The sequence below is a fragment of the Carlito syrichta genome, unplaced genomic scaffold, assembly GCF_000164805.1.
Source record: "Carlito syrichta isolate Samal-C Ts95f unplaced genomic scaffold, Tarsius_syrichta-2.0.1 Scaffold307981, whole genome shotgun sequence".
NCBI classification, from domain to species: domain Eukaryota; kingdom Metazoa; phylum Chordata; class Mammalia; order Primates; family Tarsiidae; genus Carlito; species Carlito syrichta.
The window spans coordinates 1,619,383-1,635,409 of record NW_007252077.1 but is presented as its reverse complement, the minus strand read 5'-3'; the positions used below and the strand labels follow the sequence as shown (position 1 = coordinate 1,635,409).

The window sequence follows — 16,027 nt, the reverse complement described above, 5'->3', positions numbered from 1 at the left end:
AACAGACAATGCAGACTTTTTAGGGAGCAGTGTGGGAACCAAGAAATAGTTCCCTTTTGAGAGAAATCAAGGATATTAGGTAAATATCCCAGTAACTCTGCTTACCTCTCGGAACCAGTTGAGAGTAAGAAATATAAGTGAACATCTGAATGAGAGCTCTTTAGCAGACATGGACTCCAGCCTCTCTCCAGGCTCCAAGTCAGTGAGGAATATAGGACAATCTGAGAGAGAGGAACACACATTTCCAATGCCCTTTAGTCTAAACTAATAAAACCTGGATGCTGTCCCTGGAGCTAGCTACCCTTGCTACTTATTTTCCCCCTTTAATTCATATTTAAAGGTCAAGATTTGATTAAAACACTTCCATATTTTCAGCAATCAACACAAATAATTAGACAGTTTTTGCAACAATTGATTTGTTAACATAATGGGATTCTGTTCGTACAATTTGTCTTTGGAATTCCATTATTCCAATGCTATACTACTCTGTTGAAGTTAGAAAATTCTTTCCCACATATACTATATACTGGTCCTTCCCTAAGTTACCAAAGAAAGGTCACAAAGAAGAAAGAATCTGATGATTTCATCCTGTACCTAGTAGACCATCAATCTCCTCCAAGTTTCCATTATGTTGTCTTTCTACACAAAATCTCAGTAACCGGAAATAGGGAGCCAGGCACAAAGGAGACACCAATCTGGAAAGAAAAAATCCATTTCTAGACCACACTTTATAGGCATAAAGAGTTTTTCCCAAAATACCTAATTTTAAGAACAATGTCAAGGAAGTTACTGGATGCTCGATTAAGTAATTAACTGACTTGTAAGAAGGCAGGGGGTATTGGTGTGAATGTTGTCATGTATTAGAAGAAGGAGAAATAAGATGGAAGGAGGGGGTAAGAGAGGCAGAGATAGCCAAGGATGTTTATGGAGGGAAAGCAAAGGATAAGGAACAGACAAGAAAATAGCCTCATAGAATATATGTTGGCTGTTGTGAGGCAATACAAATCTCAACCCAAGGATCCAAGAAAATTCAAGGAATCTGTCCCATTCTCTCTCTAAACCCTGCAAATACCACTTGTCCCGGGAGAAACTTTTTTGACTCAAGTTCCCAAGAGATTGAAGGGACTGTGGAATTCCCTGTAAACATTTAAAACACTGACAGGGTTTTAGACAGGAAAAACTTTACTGACTTTTGGCTTGATTCCTGTGAAGTTATTCGACTCTTGTCTTGTGCAAAGTCCTGAGAGAACAACAGGGGCAGGAGGTTGATGACAATCCCATCCTGAGTATCGTATTCCTCCAGGCCGTAGAGAGGTTTCACAGGAAATGGAAAATCACTGTGGAGAGAATCCAGGACCTGATATCCCAGCTCAGGAGTAAGCAAGGCTATGGGAAAACCACTAGAATAAGCCAATTTCAAACAAAGCTATTCTGGGGAGAAATTAAAAACAGAAGAAAGAACAAACAGGGAAACTTTAGCAATTTGGATCTGAGGGTGCTGGGAGGAAAGAGGCTATGGTAGTGGACCGACATGGCTGGTCAATGATATTCTGTTTATATCAGCTACTGACAGAATTAACTTCTTCACAAGTTCAAGCCAGCAAGCAAACAGTACTCACCCTTCCGGAAAAACACAGAAGTCTACTACAAAAGCATCTTGGAAATCGTTAAGGATAGTCTGTCCAACCCATTCCTTCAGGAAAAAACAAACAAAAAAGGCAGTGTAGTCCAGGGTAGAGCCTAGATAAATGACTGTTAGCGTTTCCAAGTCCCAGTTCCCTAATTTCTAAAAAAGGAAATAAATCCTTTTTATTGTGAAGCAGAAAAGAAATAGTGTATGAAACATGTTTAGCACAATGCCTAGCATAGAATCAGGCTCTCAGATGGTGGATATCAACATCAACATCCTTCTCCTCATTACTATTATTATTATTATTAAGTGAAGGAGGTCACAGAAGAGAGTCTTGAGGCAGGGTGCGGTAGAATAGCCTTCCCCAACTAGAATTAGAATTTAGGAGAGCTCACAGGATGATCTGTTTTCACACTGCAACAGAGAGAAGGACTTGAAGAGTATACAGTAAAGCAGCTCTCATGCTTTACTGCTTTAAGAAAAGACAACTGGCCTTACTAGGGCTTTTGGAGCCAGCTTTCCTCCTTGGATCAGGTTGGCAAATTCGTCATAATAAAGTGCAGAGGCCTGAGGAGATTGCTCACTACAGGAATGAACCAACTGCAGCAAGGAGGTCACCTGAAACAAAGAGAAAGAATGTTTCAACCATTCCTAAACTCCATTCACCACACTCAGTAGTAATCCGACTTTTTTTTTTTCTTTTTTTTTTTGAGTCAGAGTCTCACTCTGTTACCCAGGATGGATGGAGTGCAGTGGCACGCTCACAGCCACTGCAGCCTCGACCTGCTGGGCTCAGGTAATCCTTCTGCCTCAGCCTCCCAAGTAGCTGGAACTACAGGCATGTGCCACCATGGTCAGCTAATTTTTCTTGATTTATTGTAGAGATGAGGTCTCACCAAGTTGCCCAGGCTGGTCTCGAACCCATGGGCTCAGGCAGTCCTCTCACCTCGGCCTCCCATCCCCTTCCAACTTTACTGGCAAAGTTCCTCCTCTCACCTAAGGTTTTCCTGAACCTCTGACCAGCCTGTCTTTTCCAATCTCATTCTTTTTTAAATCCATCAGACACATGTAGTCAGATTAATTTTTTTTTCAAGCAAAGCATTGACTATACCATATATTTTTTTTTTTTTGAGTTGGAGTCTCACTCTGTCGCCCAGACTGGAGTGCAGTGGCTGCTCCCGGCCACCGCAGCCTCGACCTGCTGGGCTCTGGCGATCCTTCCGCCTCAGCCTTCCGAGTAGCCGGAATTACAGGTGCACGCTACCACGCCTGGCTGATTTTTTTATTGATTGTAGAGATGAGGTCTTGCTGCCCAGGCGGGTCTCGAACCCGCGGGCTCAGGCAATCCACTCACCTCAGCCTCCCAAAGGCGCGGGATTACAGGCTGAGCCACCGAGCCCGGCGATTATACCATTTTTATACTAATAAATCCTTAAGGAATAAATAACACTGCCTAAAGAATGAAATCAAAACGTCTTGTCTGACATTCAAAAGCCCCATTTTCTATCTCTGAACTAGCTTTATGTCCAACTTCCCAATTACTCACCTATTGGTCCCCATGCTTCAACCAAACTATTAGTCTTTAAACATGGTCCATTTTTCTTACAAAGGATTTTCAATTTAATTAGAGAGATTAAAAAGACAAATAAACAGCCCAAATCAGTAGATTATAAATGTCACAAAAATGGTACAAAAGCTATGAGGTTAGATAAACACATTTTTATTTCTTTTTTTTTTTTTTTGAGTTGGAGTCTCACTCTATCGCCCAGACTGGAGTGCAGTGGCCACTCCCGGCCACCGCATCCTCAACCTGCTGGGCTCCGGCGATCCTTCCGCCTCAGCCTTCCAAGTAGCCGGAATTACAGGCATGCGCTACCACGCCCGGCTGATTTTTTGGTTTATTGCAGAGATAAGGTCTTGCTGCCCAGGCAGGTCTCGAACCCGTGGGCTCAGGCAATCCTCAGCCTCCCAAAGGTGCAGGATTACAGGCTGAGCCACCGAGCCCAGCGGAAAACACATTTTTAAAAATAAGTATTCTTGGCCAGGCTCGGGGGCTCAGTCTGTAATCCCAGCACTTTGGGAGGCTGAGGCGAGTAGATTGCCTGAGCCCAAGACCATGGGTTCGAGACCAGCCTGGACAACTTGGCAAGACCTCATCTCTATAATACATTAAAAAAAAAATTAGGGTAACTGCGTGATCAGTATTTGTATACTTAACCCTGAATTATACCCTACATCTTTACAATAAAAATTAAAAAAAGAAAAAGATATCAGCACACATATGTTTATTGCAGTATTGTTCACAATTGGAATCAACCATACTGCCCATCGAAAGAGGAATGGATAAAAAAATGTGGTATATATACACGATGGAATATTACACAGCCATAAAGAAGGACAAAATAATGAACTTCACAGCAACTTGGACGGGCTTAGAGTCTATAATACTGAGTGATCTATCACAGAAACAAAGAACTGAGTATCACATATTCTCACTCATAAATGGACCTTGAACAATTATCATAATACTATAAGAAAAGAATTGGCAGTGGTGGGAAACTGCTGGTGGAGGGGGAGTTGGGCAGAAGGAGTAGGGGGAGGCAGGATTGGCAGCGGTGGGAATCTGCCGGGGTGGGGGGGACACACCTCATCAACAAGGGTACCTGCAAGATGAACATTCATATACCTAATCCTGAATTGTACCCCACATCTTTAAAATAAAAACTTTACAAAAAAAATTAGCCAGGTGTGATAGTGTGTGCCTGTAGTTCCAGCTACTTGGAAGCTGAGGCAGAAAGATTGCTGGAGCTCAGCAGGTCAACACGGGGGTGGCCATGAATGTGCCACTGGGTGACAGAGTGAGATTTCAACTCAAAAAAAAAAACAACAACAAAAAACCCCCAAAAAACAGTTGAGGGAAACTGCTAGGGGAGGGAGAGGCACACTTCATCAACAAGGATAACTGCATAATCAACGTTTGTATACTTAACCCTGAATTGTACCCCACATTTTATAACTTAAAAAAAAAAAAAAGTACTCTTTCTGATGAACTGACAGTGACAAGAAGCACTTCCTCAGTGATACTGTTTGGATGTTTAACACCTCCAAAGCTCATGTAGTCCCCAATGTTGGAGGTGGGGCTTGGTGGAAGGTGTTTGGGGTATGGGGGTAGATCCCTCATGAATGGCTTGGTGCCATTCTAGTGGTAATGAGTGAGTTCTCAGTGTTAGTTCTCTCAAAAGTTTGTCTTTTATAAGAGTCTAGCATAGCCTTCTCCCTCTCATTTCTGATCTCACTTTGTGACACGCCTGCCTCCCCTTGCCTTCCACCATGATCATAAGCTTCCTGAGGCCCTCATTTGAAGTCAAGCAGATGCTGGTGCTATACAGAACCATGAGTCAAATAAACCTCTTTCCTTTACCCAATCTCGAGTATTCCTTGATAGCAATGCAAAACAAACTAATACACCACGTTACTCATAAACATACAGGGCTATATTAAAAGAACTCACCTGTGTATAATGTTCATCACTTGGGCTCTCTCTCCCTTCAGTTGAACTAGAAGATCTACTTGTAAAAAAAAGGAGTTTAAGTTTCATGTTTGGTAATATTTCATAACAACTAGCAATAAGTTGAAGAATTCTGCCTTCCCTGGGACTGGGGTAAAGATAAAAGCACATGAAGGCAGAGAGAAGTATTTATTGTCTGTGTAAAATTCAGATTAGAACAAAGGATGGCTATCTTATATATTTTTCAAGGGCATGCTAAATTAGTATAATAAGAGGAAGCACTTCTTTAGTGCATACCATGTGCTGAGCACTGTCTTAAACATTTGATGTTCTCAATAACTCTATGGAGTAAATACTTTCATTATCCTGATTTCACAGATGTGAGAGTACAAAGGCAAGGAGGTAAAGTAACTTGCCCAAGGTCATTCAGGTCATAAATGACGGAGTCAGGATTTGACACCAGGCAAACAGTATAGCTTCAGAGAATGACTTCTTTTCTTGTTTAAGTTTTAAAACTAAGTTTATTAGAGAAAGGAGAAAACAAAAGACAGGTAAAAGTTTCATACCAGAGAGGCCTGGCACAGGCAAGTATCAAAAAGGGGTGAATGAATTCTTAACCAGTACATTATGCAACCCCTTCTGATTAACAATGCTGATTCTAAGGATGTCTCCTGAGGTCTTAGGAAGTTCTAACAAATAATTTCCAAGAAGCATGAACTGAATTCCTACTTCAGCTTGCAATGGCAACATCTTATCAAACCCTAAATCTGACGTTTCTTAGATTCTACAATTAGGGCTTCAAATATCAAGTGGAGGGGAAGAAGTCCACAAGAAGATCTTATCTGTACCAAATGGTGAAGTTCCAGACAGGACTAACGCAGCAATGTAGAAACCCACATTGTCTAGTGCTTACATTAGGAGCAAATACAGAAAAACGTATTCAGGAGGATCGGAGTTTCCCTTTTGTGGAAAGATTTCTAGAATTTTATCTCTATGCAATCCTTAGTTTTTACCATCAGACTGTAATTACTATGACCACAATTCAGGAAAAAAAACAAAAGAACATGGAAAAGTGGCAAAATATGTTTGCTCACTATTCTTATAATTAGAATGTCTACTGTTAAAACGATGTCTAGTCAACAAAACACTTTGTCTCGTAAAGCAGCAACTTGAATAAGTGATCTTGAGCCACAGAAGTCAGAATCTCCATGTGTACCTGTCTGCTGCCATGATGCCAATCATGGTGACAGCACCAATAATCCCAATGAGTTTGTACTTAAATATGGTGCTAGAGAGCTGCTTTCGTATCACCAGGTGCATGTCATCCTGTAATAAGACAATGATGGGGAAAGGTGAAGATGCTGGAATGGCACTGCAAAAGAGCCTACGGATACTGGAGCCAAAAAGCTAGATTAGGAAGGATTCTATCATTTACTAATGCGTGGTTTTAGCAAGTCATTTCATCTCTCTAATTCTCAATTTTCTCATTGGCAAAATGCAAAAGGTTGTTTTAAGAATTAGAGACAAATTATGAAAAGCTCCTAAAACAGTACCTGGCATAAGGTAGACATTCAATAATAACAGCTGTTCTTATTACTGTGGTGGTTGTTCTATAAGGATATGAAAATTATCATAATGTTGGCTATTCTGCTAAAATAATAAAACAGAATAAAACACATAGGTAAAGATTTAACCATGGAGGCAAAAGACTTATACATTAAAAACTACAAAACACTGCTGAAAAAAAATTGAAGACTTAAATTAACGGAAAGAGCTTTTGTCTTCATGAATTGCAAGACACTTAATATTGTTAAGATGACAATACTATGCAAAGTAATTCAGTGCAACCCTAATAAAAATCCTATCAACATATTTTGTAGAAGTAGAAAAACCCATACTAAAATTAATATGGAATTTCAAGGGACCCCAAACAGTCAAGTTTTTTTTTTTGAGTTGAAGTCTCACTCTGTCACCCAGGCTGGAGTGCAGTGGCACACTCATAGCCACCCCAGCACTGACCTGCTGGGTTCCAGAGATCCTTCCGCCTCAGCCTTCCAAGTAGCCAGAACTATAGGTGTGAACTACTACACTTCCTGATTTCAAAATTAAAACAGCTAGGCACGGAGACTCACACCAATAATCCCAACACTTTGAGAGGCAGAGGCAGGAGTATTGTCTAAGCCCTGGAGTGTGATACCAGCCTGGGTAACTTACTAAAACCTTGTGTCTACAATAAATCAAAAAATTAGCCGGGCATGGTGGCTCATGCCTGTAGTTCCAGCTACTTAGAAGGCCGAGGCAGAAGAATCACCTGAGCAGGTAAAGGCTGCGGTAGCAATAAGCGTGCCACTGCACTCCAGCCTGGGCAACAAAATGAGACTCTGACTAAAAACATAAGTATCTAATAATAATAATACAAAGCTATAGTAATCAACAGTGTGGTACCGGTATAAGGACAGTCATATAGACCAATGAAATAGAGTCCAAAAATTAACTTTCATATATGTGATCAACTGATTTTCGACAAGGTTGCCAAGATCAATCAATAGTGAAATGACAGTCTCTTCAACAAATAGTGCTGGGAAAACTAGATATCCATATGAAGAATGAAGTTAAACCCTTACCACCCACCATACACAAAAATTAACTCAAGATGGATCAAAAACCTAAATTTAAGAGCTAGAACTTTCTTTTAGAAGAAAATAGGGGAAAAGTTTTGTGACCTTGGATTTGATAATGGTTTCTTTCTTTCTTTTTTTTTTTTTTTGAGTTGGAGTCTCACTCTGTCATCCAGACTGGGGTGCAGTGGCTGCTCCCGGCCACCGCAGCCTCGCCTACTGGGCTCCAGCGATCCTTCTGCCTCAGCCTTCCAAGTAGCTGGAACTACAGGCACGCATTACCAAGTCCGGCTAATTTTTGATTTATTGTAGAGATGAGGTCTCACCAAGTTGCGCAGGCGGGTCTCGAACCCGTGGGCTCAGGCAATTCACTCACCTCAGCCTCCCAAAGGCGCGGGATTACAGGCTGAACCACCGAGCCTGGCAGATAATGGTTTCTTAAATCAACACCAAAAGCACAAGAAACAAAAGAAAAATAGATAAACTGGACTTCATCAGAAGTAAATACTTTTCTGCATTAAGACACTATCAAGAGACTGAAAAAGATAGCCCACAGAATGGGCATCATATATCTGATAAGAGATTAATACTCAGAATATATAAATAACTCCTATACCTCAATGACAATATAAAACCCAATGTTAGCCAGGTTCGGTGGCTCAGCCTGTAATCCCGCGCCTTGGGAGTCTGAGGTGAGTGGACTGCCTGAGCCCGTGGGTTCAAGACCCGCCTGGACAACTTGATAAGACCTCATCTCTACAATAAATCAAAAAATTAGCCAGGTGTGGTCGCGCACACCTGTAATTCCGGCTACTCGGAAGGCTGAGGCGGAAGGATCGCCGGAGCCCAGCAGGTCCAGGCTGCGGTGGCCGGGAGCGGCCACTGCACTCCAGTCTGGGCGACCAAGTGAGACTCCAACTCAAAAAAAACCACAAAAACCCCAATGTTAAAATGGGCAAAAAGCTGGGTCTAGTTGCATGTGCCTATAATCTCAGTTACTTGGGAGGTTAAAGTAGGAGGAAAAATTGAGCCCAGGAGTTCAAGACCAGCTTGGGCAACAGAGTGAGACCCTGTCTCTTAAAAAAAAGAAGAGAGCAAATAACTCTTTTTAAAATAGACATCTCTACAAAAGAAGATATAGAAATGGACAATAAAACAAGATGCAGTTGCTCATGCCTGCAATTCCAGCACTTTGGGAAGGAGAAGAGGGAGAGAATCGCTTGAGGTCAAGAGTTTGAGACCAGCCTGGGTAACATTGTGAGACTATTTCAACACAAAATTAAAAAGATAATAATAAATTAAAAAATTGACTCCTGTGTGGTGGCTCATGCCTGTAATCCTAGCACTTTGGGAGACTGAGGTGAGAAGATTGCTTGAGCCCAGGAGTTCAAGACCAACACAGGCAACATGGTGAGACCTTGTTTCTATAAAAAAAATAAAAAAAATTAGCTGGGTATGATGATGCATGCCTGCCTACTTAGGAGGCTGAGGCAGAAGGATTGCCTGAGCCCAGGAGGTTGAGGCTGTGGTGAGCCGTGAATGCACCTTTATACTCCAGCCTGGGTGACAGAAAGAGACCCTGAATCCAAAAAAAAAAAAGGAAAAGAAAAGCAATGACCAGTAAGTACATAAAGATGTTTAACATCATTAGTCATTAGGAAAATGTAAATCAAAACCACAATGAGATATCATTTTCTACCTATTAGGATGGTTATAATTTAAAAATGAAAAATAAGTGTTGGAAAAGATGTGGAGATTGGAACTCAGGTATTGTTGGTTGTAACGTAAAATGGTGTAGCAGCTATGAAAAACAGTTTGCTTGGGGGAGGGATTGGCAGTTCAGGGAAACTGCTAGGGGAGGGAGGGGTATACTTCTTGACAGGGGTACCTGCATGATCAATGTTTGTATACCTAACCCTGAATTGTATCCCATATCTTTACAATAAAAAATTTTTTAAAAAAAGAAATGAGTCAAAAAAAAAAAAAAAAAGAAAAACAGTTTGCTGGTTCTTTAAAATGTTAAACATAGAATCATCATATCATCCAGCAATTCCAGGTATATACCCAAAGGAACTGAAAACAGAGACTCTAACAAATACTTGTATACCAGTGTTCATAACAGCATTATTCAAATGGCCAGAGGGTAGAAACAACTCAAATGTCCATCAATGGATAAATTAATAAACAAAATGTGGTATATATATAAAATATTACAGGAAATCAAGTTTTGATGCATCCTACAACATACATAGAACTTGGAAATATTGTGCTAAGACACAAAAGAATAAATATTTTAATTTTACTTACACAAGATATGTAGAACGAGCACATTCATAGATAGGAAGTAATAAGAGGTTATTAAGGGCTACAGGGGGAAGAAAATGGGGAAATTATTGCCTGATGGGTACAAAGTTTCTGTCTGGGATGATGAAAAAGCTCTGGAAATAGACAGTGGTGATGACTGCATAACACTATGCATGTACTTAATGCCACTGAATTGTACACTTAAAAATAGTTAAAATAGGCCATTGCAGTCATGCCCTATTAGACTCTGGTGTGGCCATGTGCTCTTTGAGCTATGGCTGTCTCCATGTTTCCTGGCTTTGTGCCCCTTCCCTACCCTGGGGAGGTGAATCATCTCTCTCTCTAATTTACGTTCAAATAAATTATATTTTCTAATCTAAAAAAAAAATGGGTAAAATGGGGCAACCCCCTTGGGTCCCCTCCTGCTCTGGGAGCCTTTTTGTCCTCTCAATAAATCCTACTTTAAAAAGGCTAAAATGGTATTGTATGAAAGGAGAACAGGTTAGCACTCCCCTTGACAAGGATAGAAGAGGCTCTTGGGCCTGACAAAAAGCATATGGTCAAGGCGTTGCCACCTACTTCATGGCATCTAACCATCATTTTTAAAAAATGGTCAAAATAGTAAATTTAATGTTATACATATTTTATCACAGTTCAAAAGTAATGAAGTAGCTTTATATCACTGATTTGAAACAATTCCCAAAATATACTGTTAAATGCAAAAAGTAAAATGTAGAACAAGAGCGGGAATGGGGTAGACTATAGGAAAATATAAATTTGCAAAGCTCAGAAGACTATAAAGTACTGATAGTGATTGCCTTTAGGGAGACAAATCAAATGCCTAGAGGACTGAGAGGGAGAGCTATTTTTCACTGTATAGCCTGCTATATATTTTGCATATTGTACTATGTGTATATATTACCTAACACAAATTTTGTAATTTAAAAAATGTGCTTTATTTGGGTGTGGTAGCTCATGCCTATAGTTCCAGCTACTTGAAGGCTGAGGCAGAAGGATTGCCTGAGCCCAGCGGGTGAAGGCTGCGATGGCTGTGAGCACGCCACTGACTCCAGTGTGGGCAACAGAATTAAGACTCCAAATTAAAAAAAAAAAGTGCTAAGGATTTAAGGAGAAAAAAAAAAAAAAAAAAGGAAACAAATGTGTCCACTGGTCAAACCCACAGTCCAACATGGAATACTGCCATAAAGATAAAAAAGAATGGTAAGTTATGATTTCAGTCTAATCTCTTATTTTAGTCCTTTTGTCTAGCTTTTTTCAGTGAATGGTGTCCACAAACAAAAGCAAGTCCAGATGAAGTTCACATTGGATGTAGATTCTCCTGAGAAAACAAGGGAATTCTGTGTCCCCAATGCAATCAGAAACTGAATGGCTTTTCTTTTCTTTTCGTTTCTTTCTTTCTTTTTTTTTTTTGGAGTGGGAGTCTCTCTGTTGCCCAGGCTCATGGTCATCGCAGATTCGACCTCCTGGGTTCAAGCGATCCTTTTGCCTCAGCTTTCCAAGTAGCTGGAACCATAGGCGCGAGCCACTACGCCCTGCTAATTCTTTGATTTCCTGTAGAGACGTGGTCTTACCAAGTTGCTCAGGCTGGTCTTGAACCCCTAGAATCAGGCAATCTTCTCCCCTCAGCCTCCCAAAGTGCTGGGATTACAGGCTGAGCCACCAAGCCCAGCCTATCCAGTAAATTTTAAGTAAAGAGGTTTAAAAGAATCTTTCTCAGTACACTGCTTCTTACCTGGATGTGGCTGCTGGCTTCATTATATTTGCTAAATGCCAGTGTGCTGAGAATATAGAATAGTTTTCGTATTTGCTGAGGGGACATATTATCCAGATAATCTAAAATGCCCTGTGGGAAAAAGAATGCCAAAATAAAACTAGAAGCTCACATTTTAAAGAAATCAAAAAAATTAAAATCCTTATAAGAGATACATACAGATAACCAAGTATCTATTCCCCAAATCTTAAGTTCTAAAAGCTATGCTCAGAGCCCATATGTTTAAAAGTTTGAATATACACTGAGGGCACTTGCAGCTTTCTAAATATATCTTATCTAAGACTAGGAACCATTAGCAAGAAAGATAAAGTCTTCTTTGTCTTCATTCTGAACTACAATTCTAGGCTTTAACCATCTCCTGCTTAACACCTCCCCATTCTCTGTATTCTTTATCTCCATCCTTCCCCGTTCTCTGTATTCTTTATCTCCATCCTTCATTTTCTTTCTTATATATTTATTTTAAGAGACAAGGGCTTGCTGTTGCCCAGGATGAAGTGCAGTGGCGCGATCATAGCTCACTGAAGTCTCAAATTCCTGGACTCAAGAGATCCCTTCCCTCATCCTCCCTAGTAGCTGGGACTATAGACACATGCCACCATGTCCAGCTAATGTTTTAAATTATTATTTTTTTTTGTAGAGACAGAGTCTTACTATGTTGCCCAGGCTGGTCTCAAACTCCTGGCCTCAAGCAATCCTCCCATCTAGGCCTCCCAAATTTTTGGGAGTACAGGCATGAGCCACTGTGCTAGTTCTAGGCTTCACTTTTTTTCAGTGAAAACTATATTCTACCAAAAGTTATGCCTCTGACTCCATTCCTTACCATATCATCCCTTCCCAGCTTACACTCTATGAATTATTTATCCTTTCTCTACAGATCTGGAAGAAGTCATAAGGAAATTATTTACTTTGCAACTTTGGGCAATTCCCTAGCTTTTACATCTCTAATATAAGGACAATAACAGCTATATTATCTTTCCAAGTTGGTCTGAGGATAAAAACAATAAAACAGTTTGTAAACTTTTAATTAGTTAACTTAAAATGTTTTTCCATTTATTCTTCCATTGAATCCTTTCTCTCAGCACACAAATAATCTCAAACTTCCCTATCTGAAAAATATCTTCCTTGTAACCAGCTTCTCCCTCAAGCTACTTTTTTACTCTCTCTTCCTCAAGGCCTCTCAACATTGAGTCTATATACCCAGTCTCCACTTTTCGAATTTATTGTTCTCCAAATTGCTCTCCAAATTGTCTCTTAAGCCATCATTTCTTCTCCATCCCCATGACACTAATTGGGCCCTTACTCTCACTCCTGTGGACTATTTCAGTAGTTTCCAGTCTGCCCATCACATGGCCTATAGTTATTTCTCAAAGCTCAGTACATAGGACAACTCTGTAAAAACCTGTAATAACTCCCTATTGCCCATAAAATGTTGAAACACTTTAGCATGGTATTTGAGACCCTTCACAAACTGGGCCTGTCCTATATCTTACCAGCCTCATAGACCATTCTCCAGCAGTACTAGGCTCCTTGTCATCCCTCAGGCACACCATGGAGCCGGGCAGAGTCTGCCACTGTTCAAATTGTTCTCTGCCTAGAATGCACTCCCTTACTTCCTCTCATCAATCATCCCTATCCTTCCGGAATCACTCAAATGTCATCTGCTCTCTGAAGATTTCTCCAGCTTCCTAAGCCAACTTTTTAAGAAATTTTATTTTATTTTAAGGATGTGGGGTACAATTCAGGATTAGGTATAAAGTGCTCATCAGACAGGTAAAGTTTGGGCCTACCTTTGGTCCCTACTTTGCCTGGTTTGAAATCAGGTACCCTTATTGATGTTATGCCCCCCACCCCCAGCCCCCAGCAGTTTCTAGCTACTGCCAATCCCTTTCTTATAGTATTATTTCCAGGTCAACTTTAATTATTCCTGCTCTGTTGTATTTGTAGCACTTTATTTTATTAGAGAATTCATTATGTTGTATTTATAGTGGCTTGTTTATTTGTCTTAGTCTTTATCATCAAAGGCAAGGATTGACTTTAAATCCACTTTAAATAGAGCTTGGAACAAAAGTATAATGAAGTGTCTGCTGAATGAATTAACATGCAGAATACTCATTTTTTTATATTACTTTCCCATCATCTTACCTCCCCCCCACCAATTATAGTGTTCAATATCTAAAGAGTACAAAGTAAATAATCGCTAACTCACAGACATTAGATAACACTCACATACATGCTGACAAGGAGCCAATAGATACCTTCACAAAGACAGCATTCAGCCTCATAGCAAATGGGTTTAGCACTACCAACTCTAGGAGAACATCCAATGCAGTATCAACTTCAGCTTCATTCCCACTGCAGATATGTGTCACTAGGGCACCAACCACTTCCTATACAGGGGACAAGCAATAGGATAGTATAAAACAAAAATATGGTATGGTCATTCTAAAGTGGTTCACACCTGAGACTGAGGCCTTTCTAATCTCTACTTTGTTAAAATCACAACCTACTCGATCCTATCATCTACTATCTAGTTTTTATTAGTTGGTTTCAAGAGGTTTAGGATTATGCCAATATAAATACACCACCACCCAGTCTTAACCTGCTTCCCATAATTTATCAGTAAGTACTATCTAAGCCCTCCTGATTTTGCTCCTTGGCATAGTCTTTTTTCTTTTTCCCATTTAGGTTAAATTTTACCCTTTAAGTTGTGGTTGTATGAAATCTGCTGAAATTCCTCAAAAAGATGGCATTCAAGGAGCTAAAGGTGTTATCTACAGTACAGGTTTAACTTGCACGTTTCCAAGCAAACATGGATCCTGACAATGCCTCTGAGACATTAAGAAATTCAAAATGTCTTAGATGACATTCTCCCTCTCCTTTACTCCATAAGTCATAACAGAATTATACTCTCAACTGTAATAACAAGTTCATGTCAGCTGTATCTATTGCTCTGCTTTAAATTTTTACAAATTTCTTTTTGAAAAGTTCCATCCAAAAGTGTTTTAACATTGGTAGTAATAGGTATAGTATATATGAAAACACAAAATAAAACACTCTGTTCTTTACTTGCTTTCATATACACAAGTATAACTTTCCCTCTCTGAATATAAGCTATTAAATTTTGTGTCTCATGTTCATGGGAATTAGGTTAGGCCCTCAAATATTTCTCATTCATTTGCTTTTCACCACAGTTTTTTCTAGAGAACAACTCCAGGACCAACTGGTTGTTATTTACAGCTAAATTTAACTGCTATTCCTGCATTGTGGTAACTATCTGATGATTCCAGCTATTTAAAGCCAAGGTTTACTTGAAGCAGACTGATCTGGACCTCAATTTTAGACTCATAGAGTTTTAGAGCTCAGAACACAGAGCTAGATCCTGAAGTCCAGTGCCTTTAACTCATCAAGGCTGGGACTAGAACTGAGCTTTTCCAAACCCCAGTTTAAAGTCCTCTCCCCGTCAATGCCTTCCAAACAACAAGAAATAAACATCAGCTCATTTTCCCTTTTTCTGTTCTCTCCTTGCCAAAATAAATATTTCAACATACCTGCTGGCAGTAAGTGTCAAAAAACTTAAACGCATATTTGTATAGGAGACTGCCAAATGACATTATACTCTGGTCTATGGAGTGAAGCAAACTCTGAGCCAGTGACAAAATGGATGGACAAAGATCTTTAAGGACCTTAAGGAGGGGAGAATAAAGAGAAAAAAGAAGCTGTGGGAAAAACTTAGTTATTACAAAACTTAAGAGTTGATCACCTTTTGGAATGTCACAGTTCTCCTCCGCAACTCTCATTTTAAAGAATAATCCTTCACCATTTTGAGTTTACTCTCAGGATCAATGGGATTCCACATATGGACAAGAGTTGACCTTGAAGCTCAAAGAAGTTAAATTACAAGCCTAATAGTATTGCTCCTATCTGCCCAATTCAGAATTGGGAGCCAGATTTCTACATCACAGTTTCCCTTGCAATCATACTGCCCCTCTGGGAGGCCTGTTCTGCCTTGGTTATAATTTGTAATCAGTCTATAAGGGTCAATGTTAACTAAATTGATTTCTTTTAAAGAAGGTTAAGAAAAGAAGTGATTGTGGGGGCCGGGCTTGGTGGCTCAGCCTGTAATCCCAGCACTTTGGGAGGCTGAGGTGAATGGATTGCCTGAGCCCGCGGATTCA

At 40.0% G+C, this 16,027-nt stretch overlaps 1 protein-coding gene across 1 annotated transcript in view; it reads right to left on the bottom strand.

Annotated features, from left to right (window-relative positions):
* The window catches only part of FANCD2 (Fanconi anemia complementation group D2), a 67,605-nt gene that overhangs the window by 26,092 nt on the left and 25,486 nt on the right, over nucleotides 1–16,027 (bottom strand). Inside the window, 10 exon segments of the mRNA XM_008064741.2 lie at nucleotides 106–221; nucleotides 595–695; nucleotides 1,191–1,337; nucleotides 1,620–1,693; nucleotides 2,129–2,248; nucleotides 5,142–5,196; nucleotides 6,355–6,464; nucleotides 11,814–11,924; nucleotides 14,108–14,239; nucleotides 15,401–15,535. Coding sequence (XP_008062932.1) covers nucleotides 106–221; nucleotides 595–695; nucleotides 1,191–1,337; nucleotides 1,620–1,693; nucleotides 2,129–2,248; nucleotides 5,142–5,196; nucleotides 6,355–6,464; nucleotides 11,814–11,924; nucleotides 14,108–14,239; nucleotides 15,401–15,535 — 1,101 coding nt within the window.